The 26,160-nt window shown below is 44.3% G+C and overlaps 1 protein-coding gene across 3 annotated transcripts in view; it reads left to right on the forward strand.

Annotated features, from left to right (window-relative positions):
- Window positions 1-3,536: 3,536 nt before the first annotated feature.
- LOC137561541 (ranaspumin-like) overlaps window positions 3,537-26,160 on the forward strand; it is a 123,378-nt gene continuing 100,754 nt past the window's right edge. For all 3 annotated transcript variants that reach the window (XM_068272855.1, XM_068272856.1, XM_068272854.1), the window contains exons 1-2: window positions 3,537-3,621; window positions 19,126-19,247. In XM_068272855.1, the coding sequence (XP_068128956.1) occupies window positions 3,567-3,621; window positions 19,126-19,247 (177 nt within the window). In that variant the 5' untranslated portion in view covers window positions 3,537-3,566. The remainder of the gene's footprint in view (window positions 3,622-19,125; window positions 19,248-26,160) is intronic.

Genomic DNA, 26,160 nt, shown 5'->3' on the forward strand with positions numbered 1-26,160 from the left:
TGCCGGGAGCGTTCTGCACATGCGCAGTAGAGATTTTCCAGTACTGAGCATGTGCAGAGCACTCCAATCCACAGGAAAGCGATCAGGGGCCTTGCATCCAAAAGAAAGAGGGGCGCTGCAGGTGACAAGAACATCACAGAGTGATGGTGTGAGCACAGGAAGGCTGCAGGGGGCTGGTAGAAGCCCCAGGTAAGTAAAACGGTTCCGTTTTTTTAAATCATTTACTTTAGGTTCCCTTTCAATCATATGCAAGAAAAAACCATTTCCAAACATTTAATGTGTGCCTCGGCAAATATGTGCCCTTTGCAATTTCAGCTTTCAAGTGTCGACTACAATAGGAGAAAAACTTCACAAAAGTACAAAGCCTTGGCCCACTCTACCAGTTCATCCAACTTCCTGGAACATATTAATGTCACTGCCCTTTTGAAAACTGGTTTTCTATTTGCTTATAAGGTTTTGGCAGCCAAACAAATGAAAAATGTACCAGTAGCTTCATTACTTTGTCAAGGCAAATATATATACATATACTGTTTAATTAGACATATTCAGCCAAATGTTATGTGTACAGGTGTACGTGCTGCATCTCCCTGCTGCACACCATCCATGTTTAGGGCTAGAAAATTTCCATATCATGTAAGAACAAGACACGACACACTGTATTCCACAGGAACAAAATCTGTTTGTGGAATGGCTGATTGTTTATTTTAACATTACTATGAAGTACAAAGTGTCTCCAGAGTGCTATAAACTAGATAACTAATATCTCACTAAAAGTATTCACTAAACATCCTTAAGGGCCCTTTTACACTATGGTGCTGTGGTAAGCAATTTTGCCGCAAGAGAACGCTAAGTCAAAGAAAGTCCAATCACTTATTTGCTGCAATCCCGTTGCAGAGTCAACATTGTGTTATTGCATGACCCCTGCCTACCATATGGCTTATGCATTATTGCAAGTCTAGTGACACGCAAGTGTAAACGGAGCGCGCTGCGACATGGCGAGCATGCGCTGACCAACAGGAATCCCGGTGACACACTTCCTGTCCAGCAGGGAGTATGTCCCTGAGAGAGGGCGGACCTATGCACATGACCCTGTTGGCACGTTCTGCCGCAGGGTCATATTAGTATGAGTTTTTGCGATGCAGTAATCCAGTGACAAGCTCCCCTACCATGGGATCAGTGCATTGCATAAGTGTTAAATGCAGCCCAAAATGCACATTTGCAGAGAGTTATGCAGACTGCATTGTTGGATACATGTAAATTGTAGTTATGGTTGCATAGAGAAGGTAATTCAGGCACCAGAGCTCATCTATAGTATAGGCAAACTCTGGGAATTCGCACAGCGGCAGTGGAGCAGTAAGAGGTGCTCAGGGAGTAAATTAGGCATCGGGTTATTGAAGCGTTAGGGCTTAGTAGTACACGTTCAACTATAATATAGCAAAGAGTCGGAGGGGGGAGTTAGACCCCAGGTTATTGGAGCAGTGTCGAGGGATGGTTAAAGTGAACCTCTGGACTAAAAATCGACTTAGCAGCACTGAAAAGGCCTGGTGTTTCTTTAACAGTTTCACAGCATAAGAACTTTGTTTATCTTATACAAGCCTCATTTTTAGCTGCACAGAAGAAAACTGCCTGGGCTTTTTTCCCCTGATGCTGTGCAAAGCATGATGGGATTTCTGATGTTGTTCTCGTTCTGCTGTTTTGGTGCAATTTTTTTTTTTACATTTTGAATGTGACATTTGAAGCCTAGCGTGTGCAGCTGGGAGGGGTAATCAGGACACAGGATAGTTGGAACTCTGTCTCCTGCTCCTTGTCACCTCCTTTCAACCAAAAAGATGGCTGCCCCCAGGACAAAGATGGCAGCCCCCATGAATCACAAACATTTGTCTGTTCTTTTAAAACAGGGTGGGTAAGAGATTATATTACCTATATATTCTAATTAACATAACTAATGTAACTTGATGATAGTATGTTTGTTTAGGCTGAAGTTCCCCTTTAATAGGATCAGCTATAAAATATGTTTCAAATCAAGGATAAAGTCTAGGCACAGGTCTCAGTTGCAAATTTTATTAAAGTATCTTGCTTTCAATAAAATCCAAAAAACACTTGATGCGCACAAAGTGGGGGAGTGAGATGGGTTCCAACCGGATCAAAGAGAAAGATGGTGCAATGACTTGGGCATAATAGGACTGACATACACTAGCATTTTAGAAGGCAGACAGATATGTTTTTGAGGTGGAAATGACAAGAGATAGTTTAAATAAATGAGAGACCATAGTTGATGATGAAGCAACATGCTTGATGAACTGAGGTTAAGCACAGCGTATTGCATAAACAAAGATTTGTCCTGAAATCAGCAAACCAATTCTACAGCTATGGCACAGAACCTATTCCCTACTTTCATTGTTTGCTATCCCCCGGTCAGTGAGTGAAGGTTTACTGCAGTGACACATTCATTTCACAGGAATAAAATAATCTTGCACATCTCTGGGGATGCTCGATAAGTGGACGTTACAGTTGATCACTCCCACCTTAGTAACAGCTTACAAAAATGGAAGGACACTTTTGTAGTGAGTCCTCTGCAGAGCTACAAAAAGTTGTGCATGAAAAAATGGCGCCAGAAAAAAAGGGCCCAGCTGGATAACGAAATGGCACCAGTGGATAACGAACTCTCAATAATGATAAACATAGTTAACCAATTTTGTTAACAATAAATACAGCTTTAAAACAGACGGGATTTGATAATGAAAATATATTAACATGAAAAATTGTGATGTAATTCAACAATACAGCTTAACCCAGCCCTACCCTCACACAGAACCCTCCCCTGGTGGTGCTTAAAATGAATCACTCCCCTGGTGGTACCTAACCCTATCCAGCCCCCTGGTGGTGCCTAACCCTAACCACTTCCCCTGGTAGTGCCTAACCACTCCCCTGGTAGTGCCTAACCCTAACCACTCCCCCTGCAGAAACTCCCTTTTACACATAGAAACGATATCTTTGATAACTAAAATCTGTACATGCAAATTAAATATGACAAAAACTAACGTTACAAGCTTCCAAAATGATAACATACTTCAAATACTTTAATGCTCTAATGTTAATATTTATCGGGCACCATTTTTTCTGCTCTTTTCGCCATAATAATGATAATTGCATTAGAGTCTATGGCGGCGCCCTTTCCGTCCACTAGTCACCAGCGCCCTTTTTTCCTGCTTCCACAAACAGTGATTAGGTAACACCAGTGTAAATATATGTAACGTGGATTATAGAATTCATAAAGATGATAATTATTTGCCAAGTTTTTTTAAAGGAAACTCGAGATACACTTTATGCAATAAAAAGCATTGTGTATTCAGTGAGACGTTTATTTGCAACTGATACTTGGCTTGCCTTAAAACCGCAAAATATGAGCCGTCTTTGAACAATTGCCAACAACTACAAAGCGTGTCATATTTTGCGTGCGAGCCGGGGTGTCACTGTGTGCTCATGGGTATAAAAAGAGTTGCTACAGTCATAAGTATTATCCACTGCTAGGCAAATCATTGCTTTTCTAACCGAAAGCCAGCACCATGACGACCAGTATTCCAGTTTTGCTACTTGGCATGTGCCTGTTCTACGGTTTAGGTAAGTAAAGGCTATCATTATACAAAATCTTAACTATCCAAACATATGTAATGCTAATCAATACAAACATGGATGTTTGTCTATTTTTCAACACTATACTGTGATTGGTTGCTACAGGCCCCTGTACTTAACAGTTAACACATCAATAATGATTTTAGCTATTGCTGGCCTCTAACCAAGATGCATTGCAATAGGACACAGCGGACAGAATTGCGACCAGATCAGAAAAAAAATTGGAGCAAAGGTAGTACAAAGGCTCAGATGAACCAATCACATTTAAGTTGTTAAGTGAAACAAGTGTTGTAATTGGTAGTTCTAAGAATCTACTCTACGTTTTTTTCTATGTTTCTTAGCACTGTCTTGTTAAATCAGGATCAGTGACGGTGAGGACAAAAAGCGCATTACAAATGTCTCATTGTTATTGTTGTTGTTGTTGTTATCTGTTCAGGAAGTGATGCAAGATCTACTCTGAAAGAAAAAGTGCAGTTTGGATGCTGATGCATGGTCAGAAACAGTACATTGATCTACAGTCGATTGAAGCAGCCAAAATGACAGCCTAATCCTGTATAATGGACTGGGCTTCTCGATAACCAGATTTTCAATTTTTAGCTGGATAGCAATTCTTTGATTGAGAATTTTTTCATCAGGATGATACCATTTATTAGTTCGCTTGGAAGTAAAAGAGTAAGCTTTGGGCTAATAAGCTTTCTTCAGACTTTGTTCCTGTATACTGACAAGATGTTAGAACGCTCAGCTTATATACACTGGACATTAGAGGGAGAGACATTATTTTGCAAACATACATAAATGTAATTAGATACCTTAATTACAACACGAGGATGGTCTCACAGGGATGCTAGCAAATTTATGACAAATGGACCACTTGTTTGCTAAAACTTCACACACCAAAGACTCTGGTTGATGAGGTGACATCATAAAACCAGAGTTCAGAAGTGCTTAGGCAGAGTATATACAATACTTTTTATAGGCTAAAAAGAACTGTTGCATTTAAAACCCATCTACCAGCAAAAGAAATAAAAAATAAAAAGAATTGTGGCATTGAAAAGCCATTGCAGTAGCCCAAGAAATTACAATCCTTATTTGATTCAAGGGTACTTGCTTATTATCCCATCTGGAAACTTTGGCAGCTTTTTGTTAAAGTTCTGTTTGATCCCTAGCCAGATTTAAAGATTTTTGGAAAGCTGAAAGTCCTGGCTTTCCTCTGCACTGTGTCTCGAGTCAATGCAATGCCCCATTTCCAAGTTGGGGGTTGGGGGGACGGGTGTCCTCTGCACTTTGCTGCAGAGAGCACAGTGGAATGGAGTCTCCTGCCCATTCCAGTAAGACAGAGAGGAGATGAGGGTGCATAGCTGCGCTGCTCCTTCATCTGTAAAGAGAGACCCAGGGCACTTGACATAAGTGAAGACACAATTTTATGCTACGAAGGAAGAAGACAACCTACCGGGTGTGCTGCTTAAGTCGGGTTAGTCAAGTGCTTCTGTAATTGCACTTTCTGCAGCCAAGTTCAGGGGACACCCCTCCTTCAAAACCCCATATCTTGGTAACTGAGATTCATATCGACTCGGGACCTGGTGCAACAGAAAGCCGGGACTTTCAGCTTTCTAGAAAATGTCCAGATCTTTCTGGAGGAGCAAACAGAACTTAAACAAAAAGCTGCAAAACTTTCCAGAAGGGATAATACGTAAGTACCGATTCAAGAATTCTTGCTGTTACTGATGGCTGAGGGCCGGTTCACACTCATAAGGCAAAAGTGATTTTGCATCACTATTTTGCCACGATTTGCATTTGGATTATGGTTCAACAGAACGAGAATCACAATGCAATCTCTCCCAAAGCGCTACATGTAGCGCGTTTGTGATTCATGCAAATGGCAAACGCTACAGTGAGAATGATCCCGTAGGGATACATAAGCAGTCAGCAAAGTGCTGAAAAGCATTCAAGTGTGAATCAGCCTTAAAGAGAATCTGTATTGTTAAAATCGCACAAAAGTAAACATACCAGTGCGTTAGGGGACATCTCCTATTACCCTCTGTCACAATTTCGCCGCTTCTCGCTGCATTAAAAGTGGTTAAAAACAGTTTTAAAAAGTTTGTTTACAAACAAACAAAATGGCCACCAAAACAGGAAGTAGGTTGATGTACAGTATGCCCACACATAGAAAATACATTCATACACAAGCAGGCTGTATACACCCTTCCTTTTGAATCTCAAGAGATCATTTGTGTGTTTCTTTCCCCCTGCAGCTATCTTCCACTGAAGTGGCAGGCTGTTTCTTCCTGCAGAGTGCAGACAGCTCTGCCTGTATGTAATTCCTCAGTATGTGAAAGCCCAGCCAGCTCAGAGGAGGATTTATCCAGCTTGTAAAAGATAAGAGAGAAGAGAGAAGCTGCCCTAATATAAATAATACACAGGCAGTGTGCAGAGAGGGGCCTGGAGGGGGGGGATGCATCACAGAACCACAACACTGAAGAACTTGGCAGCCTTCCAGACACAGGCTGACAAGTCTGACAAGAGAGAGATAAGTTGATTTATTACAGAGATGGTGATAGTAGAACGTGCTGCAGTAAGCCAGAACACATTAGAATAGCTTTTGGAACTTGTAGGATGATAAAAAACAGGATGCAATTTTTGTTACGGAGTCTCTTTAAAGGGACTCCGAGCAGTGCAGAAACTATGGAAAGATGCATATCATTTCAAAGCTCTCTTTCTCCTCTTTCCAATGATATATACAGTGGTGTGAAAAACTATTTGCCCCCTTCCTGATTTCTTATTCTTTTGCATGTTTGTCACACTTAAATGTTTCTGCTCATCAAAAACCGTTAACTATTAGTCAAAGATAACATAATTGAACACAAAATGCAGTTTTAAATGATGGTTTTTATTATTTAGTGAGAAAAAAAAACTCAAAACCTACATGGCCCTGTGTGAAAAAGAAATTGCCCCCTGAACCTAATAACTGGTTGGGCCACCCTTAGCAGCAATAACTGCAATCAAGCATTTGCGATAACTTGAAACAAGTCTTTTACAGCGCTCTGGAGGAATTTTGGCCCACTCATCTTTGCAGAATTGTTGTAATTCAGCTTTATTTGAGGGTTTTCTAGCATGAACCGCCTTTTTAAGGTCATGCCACAACATCTCAATAGGATTCAGGTCAGGACTTTGACTAGGCCACTCCAAAGTCTTCATTTTGTTTTTCTTCAGCCATTCAGAAGTGGATTTGCTGGTGTGTTTTGGGTCATTGTCCTGCTGCAGCACCCAAGATCGCTTCAGCTTGAGTTGACAAACAGATGGCTGGATATTCTCCTTCAGGATTTTTTGGTAGACAGTAGAATTCATGGTTCCATCTATCACAGCAAGCCTTCCAGGTCCTGAAGCAGCAAAACAACCCCAGACCATCACACTACCACCACCATATTTTACTGTTGGTATGATGTTCTTTTGCTGAAATGCTGTGTTACTTCTACGCCAGATGTAATCGGACACGCACCTTCCAAAAAGTTCAACTTTTGTCTCATCTGTCCACAAGGTATTTTCCAAAAAGTCTTGGCAATCATTGAGATGTTTTTTAGCAAAATTGAGACGAGTCTTAATGTTCTTTTTGCTTAAAAGTGGTTTGCGCCTTGGATATCTGCCATGCAGGCCGTTTTTGCCCAGTCTCTTTCTTACGGTGGAGTCGTGAACACTGACCTTAATTGAGGCAAGTGAGGCCTGCAGCTCTTTAGATGTTGTCCTGGGGTCTTTTGCGGCCTCTCGGATGAGTTTTCTCCGCGCTCTTGGGGTAATTTTGGTCGGCTGGCCACTCCTGGGAAGGTTCTTCACTGTTCCATGTTTTTGCCATTTGTGGATAATGGCTCTCACTGTGGTTCGCTGGAGTCCCAAAGCTTTAGAAATGGCTTTATAACCTTTACCAGACTGATAGATCTCAATTACAGTACTTTTGATCTCATTTTTGAGAGTTTTTTTTTGATCAAAACTAATGAAAGGGGAAGTGGAGAAGATTCTTTATTTTCAAAACATTTTAATGTGGTTCTTCATCAATTACATTGATACAACTCCTGTATGGAGTACGTAACATTTTACAAAAAACACGGTTTTCAAAAAAATATACGGCACAGGTACTATTCACATCTGTAAAAAGAATTCAAACCATTTAACAGTTGGAAAGTACAAAAGTTCCATAGCAGTCACAAACTAAGAAAGGACTGCTGTTAACCAGAATATCAAAGTAAAACATATGTAACATAAGAACATAGAAGAAATGCCATTGATGTTATTTTTAAATCTACTAAGTGTCTGATTTTTTATACAGTAACTAACACTCACTGAGATCACTCAGATAGAAAAATCTAACTTTCTATACAAACGTATGTATGCTTCATTAAACGGTTCAATACCTACATTTGAGTCAAAATTCAAATTATTGGATACACAATTCAACTAACACAAAACAGTGGGGAATATTCCAAATGGTTGCTCTGAAGAACTATACAAGATTTGCTCCAGTTTTCTTTGCAACAGCTTGATAAATGAGCCCACTGAATATGTCTAATAGTAACCAACAAATTATACTTGCATTTACTTGAATTCATGATAGTTGGTAGTGGTACCAGGGCCCTAGCAGAAAGTATGTGGCCCCTCTGCTAAATTATGGGGTTCCCCTTGCAAATGCAGTAATTATAACACACTCCCGCCAACCCACACCCCTACAAGTCTGGCCTCCACAGGTAAAAAAGAACCACTAAGTATACACACCCCGCCACCCTCTTCCTATCCTGCAGAGTAGAGCAGGGAGCAGCATCATAATACCTGCTCCAACACTGTGGGACTCCTCTGTGCTTCCCAACAGCAGTACACGCTTTGCTGCCTACCCCTGGCTCCAAGTTTTATGACTTGCTTTGGTCATGTGATCAGGAGCTGGAGGATGGCAGCATAAAGTGTGGGGCTGCCTGGAAGCACAGAGTAGACCCACAGTGCTGGAGTAGGAAAATATTACACCACTCCCTGTACTGCAGAAGGACGAGGAGAGGACCCCCATAGCCTCCCCCCCCCCCCCATTTATGCATGATGGGGGGCTGTCACAGGGGATATTGTTGCACCACTGGCTGGGACACTTAATTAAGAGCTTTGATGGTGAAGATGTTATGGTTGGTCCCACCTAATTAGTCGTTATCTGATCATTTCCATAGGCTGGCAAGGTTTGGTCTAATAGAACATCTTAATGTTTAGGCTCATGTGCGCTCCTTTTCTCTAAAAATGATTATAAACAGACACCTAGAACCAGATTTGACATACTATTACAATTTGCTAGTATAATACTGGCATGTGTTCTGTTAATTTATATATTTTTCCCGATGAATGAACTTTCCCTGGTTCAGAACCGCATGCAGTTAAAACTACGCCGCACTCGTGACTGTCTAAGCCTGATGCAGAGTAGGTTTAATACCGCCCATTCTTGTGCATAGGATGCAATAGCACCAGACAGAACTCAGCAGTCTAAAGACAATTGAGCTCAATAACTTGGTCAGAAGCCATTTTCATTGACTTCTCACCTCCTGATCGTGGCCCAATCACAGTGATCAGGAATTGCAAAAGTATAACAAAGAGAAACGAAAAAAAAAAACCTGGTCCTTAACCACTTCCCTCCCCTGGGACAAGTAACTACGTCCCTGCTACATGCCATAACTATGTGCAGGGACGTAGCTACTACATCCCTTCCTGCTGCATGTTCCCACTCACCCCCCCCCCCCACTGTGCTCGTTACCGCTGATCGGTAGCCGCTAGATCAATGAATGGGAACACAGTTCTCATTCATTGATCTGAGTCCCGGTGTAAATGATGCAGCCGTCTATTAGACAGCACACTCATTCACAAAACCCGTCCACGCGGTACATTCCGGTTTGCATACTAATAGTACGCATACAGAAGACATCGCGAGGGCATCTTGTGGCCAAAAAGTAAAATTACATCTGCATTTTTTTCCAATAGGACCTTATTATACCTTATTTTTCCTTTTTTTTTTTAAATTAAACGCCTGGCCTCCCACCCTCCCCAATATTTGGCAAATTTAAAGGAAAAAAAAATGCATAAATAGTTACCTTAGGGACTGAACTTTGTTAATATGTATGGCAATAGGGTATATTACTATTACTTTATAAATGATGAGCTTGTAAACAGGGATGGACATGAAACTGAAAAAATGCACCTTTATTTCCAAATGAAATATTGGCGCCATACACTGTACTAGGGAAAAATTTTGAACGTTGCAATAACCGGGACAAATGGACAAATAAAAAGATGGAACTCAGCTGAAGCAGTGGTTCAGGGCTGTCTTGGTCAAGAATCTTTTGGGTGTACAGATATCCTGCTCACTTTAACATCCAGCAGCTACACATTATTCCCTTCCTTACCCTGCCAGCTGGAAGCTGCTCCATTGTGCACAGTGCTGTTATTCCTCCTCCTCTCATCATAGCAACAGTATATGTAAGCTCTGGTATACCAGAGCAACAAATCAATACAGAATCCGTTCCCTGCAGTACTTCACGCAGGACTCCAGTGGCGTAACAATAGGGGGTGCAGAGGTTGTGACCGCATGGGGGCCCTTGGGCCAGAGGGGCCCCGAGGGGTTCTCTCTCAACCATAATATTAGCTCTCTATTGCTCCTGTGCCAGTAATAATCAGTTCTATAGATGTTTTGAATAGTAGTAATCATTAACAAGCTGTTCCCCATCCCCTTCTTGCACCTTTGACACTGTTGTTGTCAGGGCAGGTTTTGTTGCACCATATGAATTGGTATGTAAAGAGTGCTTTGGGAAGGGGGGGGGCAATGTAAAACTTGCACCGGGGCCCATAGCTCCTTAGCTACGCCACTGCAGGACTCGGTGTGTGTACCATAAGGAGAAGGTCCAAGGAAAGTAGATTACTTGCCTGTAGCTTCCTCTAGCCCTTGGCATCCTGTGCCCTCTTCGCAACTCTGCTCTCAGCCGGTGGCCCGGGGTGCCGATCTCGCCAGGTCGGCATCTACTGTGCCTGTGCGAGCATTGCTTGCAAACGCACCTACGCAGGTGCAGTACATGTCGGTTGGCATCTGTAATGGAGGGGACACTGGCTTGAAGCAGAGCTTGGGCAATGGACATAGCAGCTGCCAGGAGCTGGAGGAAGCCCCGGTTAAGTTACATTTTTTTTAAAAAAAACTCCTCACTTCTGTCCTTTAAAGGACAACTGAAGTAAGGAAAATATGAAGGCTGCCATATTCATTTCTTTTTAAACAATACCTGTTGACTGGGAGCCCTGCTGGTCTATTTGGCTGCAGTAGTGTCTGAATAACACCAGAAATAAGCATATAGCTAATTTTGTCAGATCTGACAATAATGTCAGAAACACCTGATCTGCTTCATGCTTGTTCCAGGTTTATGGCTAAAAGTATTAGAGGCAAATGATTAGCAGGATAGCCAGGAAACTGGTATTGCTTAAAAGGAAATAAATATGGCAGCCTCCATTTCCCTCTCACTTTAGTTGCCCCCCCCCCCCCCCTGTCCCCAAGGCCCACCAACAGTGTATGTTTTGTGGAAATCTACAGAGGTAGTTAATAAGCTTTGCTGAGACAACAATTACTCCACCTGTGATTGTGTGTGGTTTCCTGCAAAACATGTACTGTTGGTGGGCCTTGAGGACAGGGTTGGGGCACTCTGATTTAAAGGACACCTGACATGCAAGGGATATGGAGGCTGCCATATATATTTCCTTTTAAACAATACCAGTTGCCTGGCATCCTGCTGATCTTTCCTAAATCACACATCTGAAACCTATCTGAAACAAGCATGTGACATTGAGTCAGCCTTTAGTCAGCCTGCAGACCATACAGCTGATTTGCATGCTTGCTCAGAGTCTATTGCTAAATGTATGAGAGACAGAGTATCAGCAGGACAGCAAGATCATGTGCATTGTTTAAAATGAAATAAATATGTCACCCTCTGCATCCTTCTCACTTCGGGTGTGCTTTAACCATTCAGTGACTGACTCAGAAAGAGTCTGCTTGTTTTAGTGCAGACCATTCTTGCACATGCTCATCTGAGTCCATGCAGATTAAAGGGAACCTAAACTGAGAAGGATATGGATTTTACCTTTTAAAATGATACCAGTTGTCTGGAAGTCTTGCCGATCCTCTGCCTCTAATACTTTTAGCCATAGCCAGTGAACAAGCATGCATAGCAGGTGCTCTGACTGAAGTCAGACTGGATTATCTGCATGCTTGTTTCAGGTAGTGTTGGGCGAACAGTGTTCGCCACTGTTCGGGTTCTGCAGAACATCACCCTGTTCGGGTGATGTTCGAGTTCGGCCGAACACCTGACGGTGCTCGGCCAAACCGTTCGGCCATATGGCCGAACTAAGAGCGCATGGCCGAACGTTCCCCGAACGTTCGGCTAGCGCTGTGATTGGCCGAACGGGTCACGTGGTTCGGACCCGAACGCGCTCTGATTGGCCGAACGGTCACGTGGTTCGGGTAAATAAATACCCGAACCACGTCATATCTCCGCCATTTGTCTGTGGGTTTAGCTTTGGGTAGGCAGGCAGGGTAGTTCGCGCTCCAGCCACGCTAGCCAGGGTCCCCCCTGTCATTGTGTCACTGCTGGGAACAGTAGTACACCGCTTGCTCAGCCACACTATATAGCATTCTGTTTACTGCCACTCTGTGTACCTCGCTCAGCCACACTATATAGCATTCTGTTTACTGCCACTCTGTGTCTGCTGGGAATAGTAGTACACCGCTTGCTCAGCCACACTATATAGCATTCTGTTTACTGCCACTCTGTGTACCTCGCTCAGCCACACTATATAGCATTCTGTTTACTGCCACTCTGTGTCTGCTGGGAATAGTGGTACACCGCTCGCTCAGCCACACTATATAGCATTCTGTTCACTGTTCTGTGTCTGCTTGGAATAGTGGTACACCGCTCGCTCAGCCACACTATATAGCATTCTGTTTACTGTTCTGTGTCTGCTGGGAATAGTGGTACACCGCTCGCTCAGCCACACTATATAGCATTCTGTTTACTGTTCTGTGTCTGCTGGGAATAGTGGTACACCGCTCGCTCAGCCACACTATATAGCATTCTGTGCACTGTTCTGTGTCTGCTGGGAATAGTGGTACACCGCTCGCTCAGCCACACTATATAGCATTCTGTTCACTGTTCTGTGTCTGCTGGGAATAGTGGTACACCGCTCGCTCAGCCACACTATATAGCATTCTGTTTACTGTTCTGTGTCTGCTGGGAATAGTGGTACACCGCTCGCTCATCCACACTATATAGCATTCTGTTCACTGTTCTGTGTCTGCTGGGAATAGTGGTACACCGCCCGCTCAGCCACACTATATAGCATTCTGTTCACTGTTCTGTGTCTGCTGGGAATAGTGGTACACCGCTCGCTCAGCCACACTATATAGCATTCTGTTCACTGTTCTGTGTCTGCTGGGAACAGTAGTACACCGCTCGCTCAGCCAGAGTATATAGCATTGTGTTTACTGCCACTCTGTGTACACCGCTCAGCCAGACTATATACCATTGTTTACTGACACTCTGTGTACACCGCTCAGCCAGACTATATACCATTGTTTACTGACACTCTGTGTACACCGCTCAGCCAGACTATATACCATTGTTTACTGCCACTCTGATTCTGCTGGGAACAGTAGTACACCGCTCGCTCAGCCAGACTATATAGCATTGTGTTTACTGCCACTCTGTGTACACCGCTCAGCCAGACTATATACCATTGTTTACTGACACTCTGTGTACACCGCTCAGCCAGACTATATACCATTGTTTACTGAAACTCTGTGTACACCGCTCAGCCAGACTATATACCATTGTTTACTGCCACTCTGATTCTGCTGGGAACAGTAGTACACCGCTCGCTCAGCCAGACTATATACCATTGTTTACTGACACTATATAGCAGACTATATAGCATTGTGTGTACACCGCTCAGCCAGACTATATACCATTGTTTACTGACACTCTGTGTACACCGCTCAGCCAGACTATATACCATTGTTTACTGCCACTCTGATTCTGCTGGGAACAGTAGTACACCGCTCGCTCAGCCAGACTATATACCATTGTTTACTGACACTCTGTGTACACCGCTCAGCCAGACTATATACCATTGTTTACTGCCACTCTGATTCTGCTGGGAACAGTAGTACACCGCTCGCTCAGCCAGACTATATACCATTGTTTACTGACACTCTGTGTACACCGCTCAGCCAGACTATATACCATTGTTTACTGCCACTCTGATTCTGCTGGGAACAGTAGTACACCGCTCGCTCAGCCAGACTATATAGCATTGTGTTTACTGCCACTCTGTGTACACCGCTCAGCCACACTATATAGCATTGCGTACTCTGCCAGTCAGTGTGTATATTGCTGGGATCAGTAATACTCCACTCACCGTCAACCACTATATGAGCTCAACATGAGTTCCCCAGAGACCTCCGCTGTGAGCAGCACTCCCAACAACAGCAACAGCCAACGCCCCACGCAAGCTATAACATCCACCCCAGCAGCCAGTGGTCAGCAGCAGCCCTCCCCGGAGGAGAACGTTGTGTCCATCAGTCCGTCGCCAGAGCGATTAATGAGGGCTGCCATTGAGGAGATGATGGGGCCTGATGTGGAGGAGGAGGTCTGGCTCAGGCCAGCATCCCAAGTTAATGTTGAGGACGATGAGGGGTCTGTGTCTGGGGATGTTGGGGTGGCAGAGGTGGTGGGTGGGTCAGACTCAGGAGAAGAGTTGTATGATGAGGATGATGATCGGGACCATCTGTATGTGCCTCAGAGTCCGACCCCGGAAAACATGTTGTATCGTGTGTTTAGGTACTAAAATCTGCGTTCCCTCCCAGTAGTGTTGGGCGAACAGTGTTTGCCACTGTTCGGGTTCTGCAGAACATCACCCTGTTCGGGGTGACTATATAGCAGACTATATAGCATTGTGTTTAATGCCACTCTGTGTACACGGCTCAGCCACACTATATAGCATTGTGTTTACTTCCACTCTGTGTCTGCTGGGAACAGTAGTACACCGCTCACCCGCCACTGTATAGCATTGTGCTCTGTGTCACTGCTGACAATAGTGGTACACCGCTCACCCACCACTGTATAGCATTTCTGTACTGCCACTGTACTGCTGCCAGTCAGCGTGTACTTTAAGGATAAGTGAAATGAGGAAGAAATCCGGTGAAAGAGGGAGGGGCAAGGGAAGAGGTGTTTCCCCTGACGGTTCACGTACAGGCCACAGGGGAGCACCCAAGAAAACCCACTCAATACTGCCCATGTTGTCCAGGACAACAACCCTCACAGATCCAAAAGAACAGGACCAGATAATTACTTGGATGACCTCTCAAGCGTCCAGCAGTGGGTTAAGCAGCACCAGCACATCACGCACGAGGTCCGAGTCCTCAGCCAGTTAAAGTCTGGGCTTTCTTTGAAGACTGCACTGAGGATGTTACCATGGCGATTTGCAAGGTGTGCAAGACCCGCCTGAGCAGGGGGAAAAGTATTAACAACCTCTCCACCACCAGCATGAGCCGCCACATTCTATCCAAACATCCCACTCTGTGGGCAAACGCGGCAGGACAGGGTACCACCAGCAACACTGCCTCCCTTGGGTTCACCAGACTCACCACCAGACCCGCCTCAGCAGCAGCAGTAGCCCAGCCATTGCGTGGTTCACAACATTCACAAACATCAGACGATGCTGACACTGTCACTTTCCGGACTAGTGCTCTTGAGGTCTCCCAGTGTTCATCAAACACAACAACCAACAGCCCTTCGGTGTGCAGCGCTACGGTTGAGTTGTCTGTCTCTGAGATGTTTGAGCACAAGAGGAAATTGCCAGCAAATGACCCCCGGGCCGTGGCAGTAACAGCCAGCCAGCATAGCCAAGCTTCTGGCCTGCGAAATGCTGCCATATCGAGTGGTGGAGACAAACAGCTTCAAGGGCATGATGTCAGTGGCCATCCCACGTTACGTTGTTCCCAGCCGCTACCACTTTGCGCGCTCTGCAGTGCCTGAGTTGCATGAGCACGTGGTCAGCTAAATAACCCGAAGCTTGAAGAATGCCGTTGCCTGCAAGGTTCACCTCACCACTGACACCTGGACGAGTGCGTTCGGCCAGGGTCGATACATCTCCCTTACCGCGCACTGGGTGAACCTTGTGGAGCCTGGCAGCGATTCCTCACCTGCTACGGCGCGGGTGTTGCCCACGCCGCAAACAGCTGGATAACAACAGCAGCACCTACCTCTCTGACTCCTTCTCCTCCAACGCATCTCAAAGCTGTACCTCATCCGGAAATGCTAACCCAGCACCAGCAGCAGTAGGATCGTGGAAGCAGTGCAGCACAGCTGTTGGCATGCGTCAGCAAGCGTTGCTGAAGCTGATCTGCCTTGGGGATAAGCAGCACACAGGGGAGGAAATTTGGAGGGGAATAAAGGAACAGACGGATTTGTGGCTGGCACCGCTGGACCTGAAACCGGGCATGAAGCTAGACACCTGGCACGAACTGGCAATGTACGCAATAGAGGTGCTGGCTTGCCCGGCAGCCAGCGTTATGTCGGAACGCTGTTTCAGTGCTGCCGGAGGCATCATCACAGATCGGCGTATCCGCCTCTCCACAGAAAATGCAGACCGTCTGACTCAAATTAAAATGAATCAATCCTGGATTGGAAACGACTACGCAACACTCCTGGACCCCAAGTAACATGACCGATGAACATCTGGGATGGTTTAGCGTTTCCGGTCCCTGTTTATTGAACCTCTCATCTGTATTACATTTATGACTGCATGGCGGCAAAAAGCATTGCTGCTATATCCGCACGCTTTTTGTCCTCATGCAAGGCCTGGGTTGTTGTGTCTCACAAAGCGTGGCCTTCTCCTCCTGCGCCTCCTCCTGTTCCATCACGTGTGCTGCTGCTGCTGCTGCTGCTGCTGGGTTACCGTTGCCGCGTGGTCCCTGTTTATGGAACCTCTTATCTTTATTACATTTATGACTACATGGCGGTACAAAGCATGCTATCCGCACGCTTTTTGTCCTCATGCAAGGCCTGGGTTGTTGTGTCTCACAAAGCGTGGCCTTCTCCTCCTGCGCCTCCTCCTGTTCCATCACGTGTGCTGCTGCTGCTGCTGCTGCTGGGTTAGCGTTGCCGGTCCCTGTTTATGGAACCTCTTATCTTTATTACATTTATGACTACATGGCGGTACAAAGCATGCTATCCGCACGCTTTTTGTCCTCATGCAAGGCCTGGGTTGTTGTGTCTCACAAAGCGTGGCCTTCTCCTCCTGCGCCTCCTCCTGTTCCATCACGTGTGCTGCTGCTGCTGCTGCTGCTGGGTTAGCGTTGCCGCGTGGTCCCTGTTTATTGAACCTCTTATCTTTATTACATTTATGACTACATGGCGGTACAAAGCATGCTCTCCGCACGCTTTTTGTCCTCATGCAAGGCCTGGGTTGTTGTGTCTCACAAAGCGTGGCCTTCTCCTCCTGCGCCTCCTCCTGTTCCATCACGTGTGCTGCTGCTGGGTTAGCGTTGCCGCGTGGTCCCTGTTTATTGAACCACTTATCTTTATTACATTTATGACTGCATGGTGGTACAAAGCATGCTATCCGCACGCTTCTTGTCCTCATGCAAGGCCTGGGTTGTTGTGTCTCAAAGCGTGGCCTTCTCCTCCTGCGCCACCCTCCTCCTGTTCCATCACGTGTGCTGCTGCTGGGTTAGCATTACCGGTCCCTTTTCCTGGAACCTCTTATATGTATTACATTTATGACTGCATGCCGACAAAAAGCATGTTACCTGTGCAAAGAAAACAGACATTTCCCGCATTTAAAAGACAGTTTTCCCTTTGAAACTTTAAAATCGATTTTCTCAAAAACTATAAGCTCTTTTTGCTAAATTTTTTTTTCCTCTTGTACCCACTCCCAAGGTGCACATACCCTGTAAATTTGGGGTATGTAGCATGTAAGGAGGCTTTACAAAGCACAAAAGTTCGGGTCCCCATTGACTTCCATTATGTTCGGAGTTCGGGTCGAACACCCGAACATCGCGGACATGTTCGGCCTGTTCGGCCCGAACCCGAACATCTAGATGTTCGCCCAACACTAGTTTCAGGTGTGTGATTCAGCCAATACTACAGCTAAAGACATCAGGAGAGTCAGGCAGCTGGTATTGTTTTAAAGGAAAAAATCCATATTCCTCTAAGTTAAGTTCCCTTTAAAGAGACTCTGAAGTCTCCCTAAAATGAGGTTTTTATTTTAAAAACCTCATTAACATTATTGTCTCTCTTAAAACGATGCAGAACCGTGGCTGAAAAACCCAGTCGATCACCCCAAACTCAAGGGGGTACACGGCAGGCAAAATACACGACTTTCTTGGTCGTGGATTTTGCTGCCGCTTTTATGCGTGTCAATCAGCGCATATCTCCGCCTCTCCCCCCCCCCCTCTCAGTGAAGGAAGACAGAGGGGCGGGGGAGAGGCGCCGATCCGGGATGATTGACGCGCATAGAGGCAGAGCTGCGCTGCCTCTATGTGGAAGGAGCCCGCAATTGTACCCCGTGAGTTTGGTCGGATTGAGGGGGTTTTCAGCCGCGGTTCTGTGGCGTTTTAAGAAGGACAATAAAGGAAATGAGGTTTTGTAAAATAAAAACCTAATTTTAGGGTGACTTCAGAGTCTCTTTAATTCATTGTACAGCCAGAAGATAAAGAGAGATCTACAGCACTGGATCAGCAGTCCTGAAAATGATCTGGGAAGCCTGTGGAGTAGCCAGAAGCTTCCCACTAATGAGGTAAGTAACCTTTTTTTACCTAAAGTGGCGGTGTGTAATAATTTGAGATAAATATAGGTACATATAGTACTAGGTCTACTAAGACATTTTGAAGTCACTTTGTTTTTTAGTGAATCAAGTGATAATTTTCCAGTGCAGCAAGTTGTATGGTGACAGCTAATCCAATGTTATTGTTCACAGCATGAACCTGTCAGTGGCGTAGCTAAGGTGTTGTGGGCCCCGATGCAAGTTTTACATTGGGGTCCCCCAAGCGCTCTATACATAACAATTGATATGGCGCACCAAAACCTGCCAATGGCAACTACAGTGTCAGAAGTGCAAGAAGGGGATAGGGAACCGTTTGCTAATGATTATCACTATTCAAAGAATCTATAGAAGTGATTATTATGCGCACAGGACCATTAGAGTGCTAATACTGCAGTTGAGGGAGGGCCTCTCGGGGCCCTTCAGGCCCAAGGGCCACGATGCGGTTACAACCTCTATTGCTACGCTCCTGGAACCTGTCCTAGTGTAAACCAAGCCAGAGAAATGATTTTATTCTAGAAAATGTCTTTCCAAAAAAATGCCATAGCTGTGGTGCTTCTTGTTAAACATATACAGTACTGTATGATATAACTAACATAACTGTAGACTATTTTCCAATTCCAGGTTCCTTGTCCCCTGTAAAAGCTGATCTGCTAGGAGCCATTGGTAAAGTAGTTCCTCTTGATGTGGCAAGTTCTCTAAAAATTCCAGATATTGAAGGTGTGTGCATAATCAATACATTAAAAGTAAGTATTTTAACTGGGGGAAATAACTTTAAAAAAAAATATTAGTAAAAAATACAGACAAAAAGTTTACAACACAGGTGTTGAACTCCAGGCCTGGAGGACCAGATCCATGCCAGTGTTTAGGATGGACTGAGAAAGAGGAATGTGTTCTACCTGATGGACCACACCTTTCCTGATTCAGACCCATCAATTAATTTTAGCTGTGTCAAAAATGTGTGAGGATCTCTACCCTCAAAGGACCGATTTGAAATCCCTGTGTAACGATTGGTGTCAGCAAGAACAGATTTTCTGATTATTGGTGATCTGCAGTATCACCAATAATGTGAGTATAGCGAGACACATGACAACCAGATGTAAAGATAGGTGTTTGGTGCAACAGTAATACAGATAGAGATACCAACTTCCCAGAGGAGCTAGTAGAGGGAGACATTTCTATAAAACACAGGGATCAGCATTCCAGCAAGCCGGAGATGCAGATGAACTAGTAATCAGTTCACCCGAGGAGCGGGTGGTGCACATTAAGACAATGTATACAGATCACCCGTGTAGCGGGTGATTCAGACTGCACTGCAGCTGGTGGTCACCTGAGGAGCAGGAGATCAACACTGTACTGCAGCTCCTAATCACCTGAGGAGCAGATGACTAAGACTGTACTTCAGCTACTGGTCACCTGAGGAGCAGGTGATTAAGACTGTACTGCAGCTACTGGTCACCTGAGGAGCAGGTGATTCAGACTGTACTGTAGCTACTGGTCACCTGAGGAGCAGGTGATTCAGACTGTACTGAAACTACTGGTCACCTGAGGAGCAGATGATTCAGACTGTACTGCCGCTACTGGTCACCTGAGGAGCAGGTGATTAAGCTGTACAGAGAATCCCTCACCAGGGACTAGGCTCACTGGTGAGGGCAGGATGGTCAGACAAGCAGATTCGGCAACAAACGGACAGATACGGTACAAAGACAGAAGGCTAAATCAGAGTAGTGTTCAGGCTGAGTCGGCAACAGGATCAGATAGGCAGAAGCACAGAATCAGTAGGCAGAAGAGTAGTCAAGGCTAGCAGAAGGTCATAACAAATAATACAATTCAATTAGTACTTTAGCTATCAACAGAATCTGAATAAGTGTGGATCCCCAGCTCCTGCTGGTTCTAGCACACTTTGGTATCTGACTAAGGTCTGAGTGCGAACACGTAGCATTTGCAACAGCAGACGAGGAGCTACTGACAGGCAGGTCCTATATGTACTGAGAGCACCCCACAGCGCCGCCCCAGTCACTCCGCCAATCAGGAGCACTGCTGGAGTCAGCTGACCGGCCGATCAGCTGACTCCCCTTCTATTCGCATAAAGGTCCTGTTGCCTGGCGTGCGCGCGCGTAGCCCTCAGTCTATGTACAACTGAAGGACCAGGCAAAACTCCACCATGTAATTTGCGCGGCGGAGGCCACCGGCTGAGACGCAGAGACAGCCGCCATGCCGCTCACCTCTGCGGCGGCATCTCCACTATCTATTACACCCTGGTTTACAAAGTGCAAACTATCTATCAACCAATCATTGCACAGTGCGCCAACTTCTTGCATACATGCAATAGAGGCACAAGGAAAAATAGGCACTGGGTGACACAGACAATAGAAAATCTGTATACAGTGATTACCAATATTCTGCTATCCCTGATGGAAGAATATTGGTATGATTAAGAATATTTTACTATTTATTGACTACCTTTAAAGAATAAGAGTATGCTTTCGGCTGTGCAGCCTTCTTCAGACTTCAATCCTGTTTGCTTACAAGATGTTGGAACAGACAGCTATATTTGTGCAACATCAAAAGGAGATACATAGCTTTTTATTTTTATATTTTTGAAGGCATAAATACATTTCACTAAGATGGTTTAAATGAGCCATTAAGCCATCTTGATAACATGTATTTATCCCTGCAAAAAAAATCAAAAAAATCTAGGTATCCCCTTTTGATGTTGCACATATATAGCTGTCTGTTCCGACAGCTTGTAAGCAAACAGGATTAAAGTCTGAAGAAGGCTGCACAGCCGAAAGCATACTCTTATTTTTTAAAGTTAGCCAATAAATGGTATCATCCTGATTCAAAATGTCTTGCTTTTACTTATGGCTAACACGGTACAATACTTTACTGATACTAATATTTTACTATCACTCTCTGTTCCCCAGTTCTCACATCAACCTCCCCCCACTTAATTTTTAACACTGGGATGGGTGGGAGGAAGCACACCAGGGATATAAAATATTTAAAAACTCTCTAAAATGTATAGTCTTACCTTAAATGGGAAGTGGAGTATTTTTATTGGCCACAAATGATGTGTTTTGCTGGCCTTACCAGCTGTCTGGATACTGTAGTGGTTAATTAAGGGGTCTGCCTCTGACACAGGCGACCTGGGCTCAGCTGTTCAGTAAGCCAGCACCTATTCTGCAAGGAGCACATGGGCTAGACTCACCAACACTGATTCTGCCACTAAGCGCACTCTAGTGGCTGCAGCTCTGGCGCTTTGAATCCACCAGTAGAAAAGTGCAATATAAATGTAATTTGTCTCATCTTCCTCGGGTCAATTGTACAGTAGCTGTAAGATGAAAACCATGGACTTGCAGCACCTACATTGCGACTAGAGATGAGCCGAACCTCCGATTTTAGGTTCGTGAACCTGCAGCGAAAGTTCGGTTCGCACAAACTTTCGCGATCTGCAATAGACTTCAATGGAGAGGCGAACTTGAAAATTTAGAAAAAATTATGCTGGCTAGAAAAATGATGGAAAAGATGTTTTGAGCACTCTAATACCTGGAGGGAGACATGCTTGAGTGGGATACACCTCAAAAGTCTCAAAAAAAAACCTAGATTTGACGCAAACCACTGTTTTAAGGGCAGAAATCGCATTGAATGTTGAACTGTAGGCCTAAACTGCTTTACAACATCTTGCATGTGTATACATCTATCAGGAAGTGTATCTCCCTTTCCTCCCCTCCTCCGGAAGAGGATCTTGTCTTTCAGGGATTTGTAGGATGTCAAAAGCACACTCACATACATTGTCCAGGAATCGAACCCAGGTCAACTGCTTGAAAGGCAGCTATGCTCACCACTGTACCACCAACACTACAGGCTGAAGCCAGTCTAGCTGGCCTGGGAAGGATGAAAAGCTAGGTGGCCATGCAACCATTCCTGCTAACCTGTAGTAGTTATAAAAAGCTCCTCCTCCTCCGTTTTCTTTCTTTTGTAAGAAATACCCCCCCCCAAAAAAAAAAACAGCCCTCCTACTAAAAAAGCAATGCTTAGTGTGGTTTGCCTTCTTAAATCAGAAGGAATTTACGATAATTCAAATTTAAGTGTGTTACTGTGGTTACCCACAATGCACCACTGCTGAACATGCAAGTTATCTCTTTATGCCCCTGAAGCCAGGCTTACATCCAGAACCACTGGTGTATAGCAAGCCTATAGCTTTACATTTTACAGTGTCACATATATGTCTCTGTACATCAACATCATCTCCAACTGTGACTCTGTAAACTTACAACAAATAAAGCAACGTTATGAAAACATTTTACACACGGAGAAATTTGACAGTAACAATCTGAATGCAATGTGTTTGGACCGCTACTGTAGCGTTGAGCCGAAATTTGTGTTTCCATAATTACGGACGCAAATTTTGCTGCTACGATGTGAATTCGTAAATTCGTAATTACCATAGAAACCTTAATTCGGAATTCCGTAAATGTAATTTCCATCACGTAATTTCACGTTTCGTTGCAAATTCACATTTAACGCAAAATGTCATGTTTTCTATAGAAACAAAGTTATTTTAATAACGAAAATGGACGTAATTTTAGTTCTAACAGTAACTATGCAAATTTAAAGGGACTCCGAGGAGTGCCCGAATTTAAAAGAATACACTTACCTGGAGCTTACCTACACGTCCTCCTGGCTCCTCTCCTGCAGCCCCAGGTAAGTGTATTCTTTTAAATTCGGGCACTCCTCAGGGTCCCTTTAAGTAATTACTAAACTCAGGAAAGTCACTCATTTGATTGCAATTGCTGATAATGCAAAGGCCCCTGTGCGTGCTGTCGCTTTAAATGCATCAGGAGGCTCTACCTGCAGCCACTTCTTAGACAGGTGCTCTTTGTAAAGGTGCACTTAGCGGTCATGCATGCTGAGACACTTGGTTTTGGGCCTTGCAGTATCTGATAATCTTAATATGATGAGTAGCGCTCCAATTACGATCACACAGTTGCTAAAACAGCTAGTTAAATAGTCTCTCAAGTTTGTTTGCGTTCCAAAAGGTGTCAACTCCACCTAAGGACTGTCTTAATAAGATGGGTAGTGCTTCACATTAGGAGAAAAACTTTGCATAGTTGACATCAGTAGTGCATTTCAGATGGTATCACACTCACCCCGTCCAGTTGACCACTGTTAGATTGGTCATATATCGCTTGTGTGATATCCTGCACCGCCTGTGCTCCTGCTTCCAGTCTTCCTCCTCCAATAGTGCTCTCACTGGGTAACAACCTTTGGCATACCTCATGGGATGATAGAGATCACATAGTACAGTTCCGTTGATAAAAAATAACTTTTATTATTAAAAATGCACTCACAAGTCAGTTGGGGTAAACAGCGCTTAGAGTTTGTGAACGGACTCTCCCCCGTGCCTCCTGGTCATGCTCGCAGGTCAGACCACGCCACCGCCACTAGTTTCCCTTCTTTTCACTGAGCGCCGCCGTAAGCGTTGCAGTAGTTCCTGACAGTCCGATAGACTTGGCGTGGTTGGCCCATCGGACGTCAGGTATATATAATCAGCGTTCACGCCTATTCCCCACCAACCCGTGCATGACCATTGGCATACCAGTATTAACCCAGCGTATTTCATATTCTCCAGGCACACGCCCAGTCCCGGATGTTCGCATACAGTGCGTTCCAGGCTGACCAGCATACAACACTGCTAGCTTGCCATAGGTCCATCTCAAGAGTGCGCACACCGTGCGTTCCAACAGTGGGATTGCTTATACTTCCCATTGATGAATGTGCATAAAGAGAGATAGTCCGTTTTACAGTTTTAAAACATAATTGGCATCCTGATATCCGCCCTTAAAATACATTACAATACATAAATGGCTAATGCCATCACCGCGTATTTCTCATAATAACTCCTTCATGTTAATTCTCTGGCTAACTATGTAACTATGTAACATTATACATTAAAAAGCTTTCTCTATAGATAAGAAATGAATAATTAGTAAAATTTAAAAGTTAAAAAACATATATTAAAAAAATTCAAAAAGTATGCAAGAGTACATTTGGTAAGCAGTATCTACACTGTAGGATTTTTCTTTTTTCTATACTCTCATTCTTCCTGTGCCTCCATTCAAGAAGAGAGGGACGGAGGTTGGTGGCAGTTTTCCTCAGCTATTGGCTATAAAGCAATTTAAGTCAATGTCTATATGATGCCCCTTTAGTTGTAAAGTCCCCATTGCATACATCCATTGCGTCTCCTTCTTTGATATTTCCCTGACTCTGTTGGATCCCCTCCATGAGTACTTCATTTTTTTTCAATCCCACAAAAGCTCAATGTTTCTGGATTGGATTGGTGGTGAATCCTAAAGGGTTCTGACACACTGTGCCCATTAAAGCTCTTCCCAATGTTGCCTATGTGTTCCCCAACTCTGGTTTTTAAAGGTCTGGTTGTTCTGCAAATATATTGTAAATTACACTGGCACCACAAAAGGTATACCACCCCCTTCGTATTACATGTGATGTTTTGTTTTACTTTAAAGGTGTTCTCTTTAGCTGTTGATGTAACTTCTCTATACCTCACGGAGGTGGCTTCACTGCATCCCACACATCCCCTGCATGGGTAGAATCAATTTTGCTGCCATTGAGGGATAACCTCCCTTGGCGGATTCACACAACTTGGTGCGAGAATATTTTTTAACATTTTTGCTTTCCTGTACACGAATTTCAACTTTTCAGGTAACACCCTCTGTAAGGCTGTATCTTCTTTCAGTATAGGCCAAAATTTTCTGAATATCTGTTCCACTTGCCTAAATTGTATGCAGAAATTACTGATGAACGGTATATTTTCTTTGTCTTGACCCCTTACCATTGTTCTTTCCCTAAGTAGATCCTCCCTGTTGATTCTTCCCACCTCCATAATTTATCTCTGTATATCAGTTTCACTGTATCCTTTCTCCACAAAATGTTCAAAAAGGATTTGTGACTGTTAAAAAGTCCTCCATTTCACTGCAGTTTCTGCGCATCATTAGTTGTCCCATTGGGACTGCCTTTAGCCATCTAGGATGGTGGCAACTCTTTGTGGACAAGTAGCCATTGCGATCTGTCAGTTTAAATTATGTCTTCATGCTCAGCCTGTTGCCTTTTTTCTCAATGTACAGATCCAAAAAGTAGATAGAGCTCTTGATAGCCTCCATAGTGAGTTCTACATTGAGGGAATTCTGATTAAGATTTTAAAAAAATAGGGACAGTTCCTCCTCCTTTCCTCTCCATAGTATAAATAGGTCATCTATGAATCTTCGCCACTGTAGAATTCTATTGTCACCCCCATTGTCCCAAAACATCCTGTTCCCATTTCCCTATAAGGAGGTTGGTAAATGAGGGTGCGTACCCCGCCCTCATTGCACATCCTTTAATTTGCAGGTAGTATGTTCCATTATGCCAAAAATAGTTCCTGGATAAAGCAAATTTTAATACGTCCGTGATGAATTCTCTTTGCCTAGGCTTCATTGTGGGATCTCTCTTCAAGAAATGTTTAACTGCGTCCATACCCGCTTGGTGTGATATGTTTGTGTAGAGCGACGTTACGTCTGCCGTCACTAACACGTCTCCTTCTTCCACCACTATGTGGTCCAGGATTTATAGCATGTGCTTCGTGTTTGACTGCCTGCG

The sequence above is a fragment of the Hyperolius riggenbachi genome, chromosome 3 (assembly GCF_040937935.1).
Source record: "Hyperolius riggenbachi isolate aHypRig1 chromosome 3, aHypRig1.pri, whole genome shotgun sequence".
Classification (NCBI taxonomy): Eukaryota; Metazoa; Chordata; class Amphibia; order Anura; family Hyperoliidae; genus Hyperolius; species Hyperolius riggenbachi.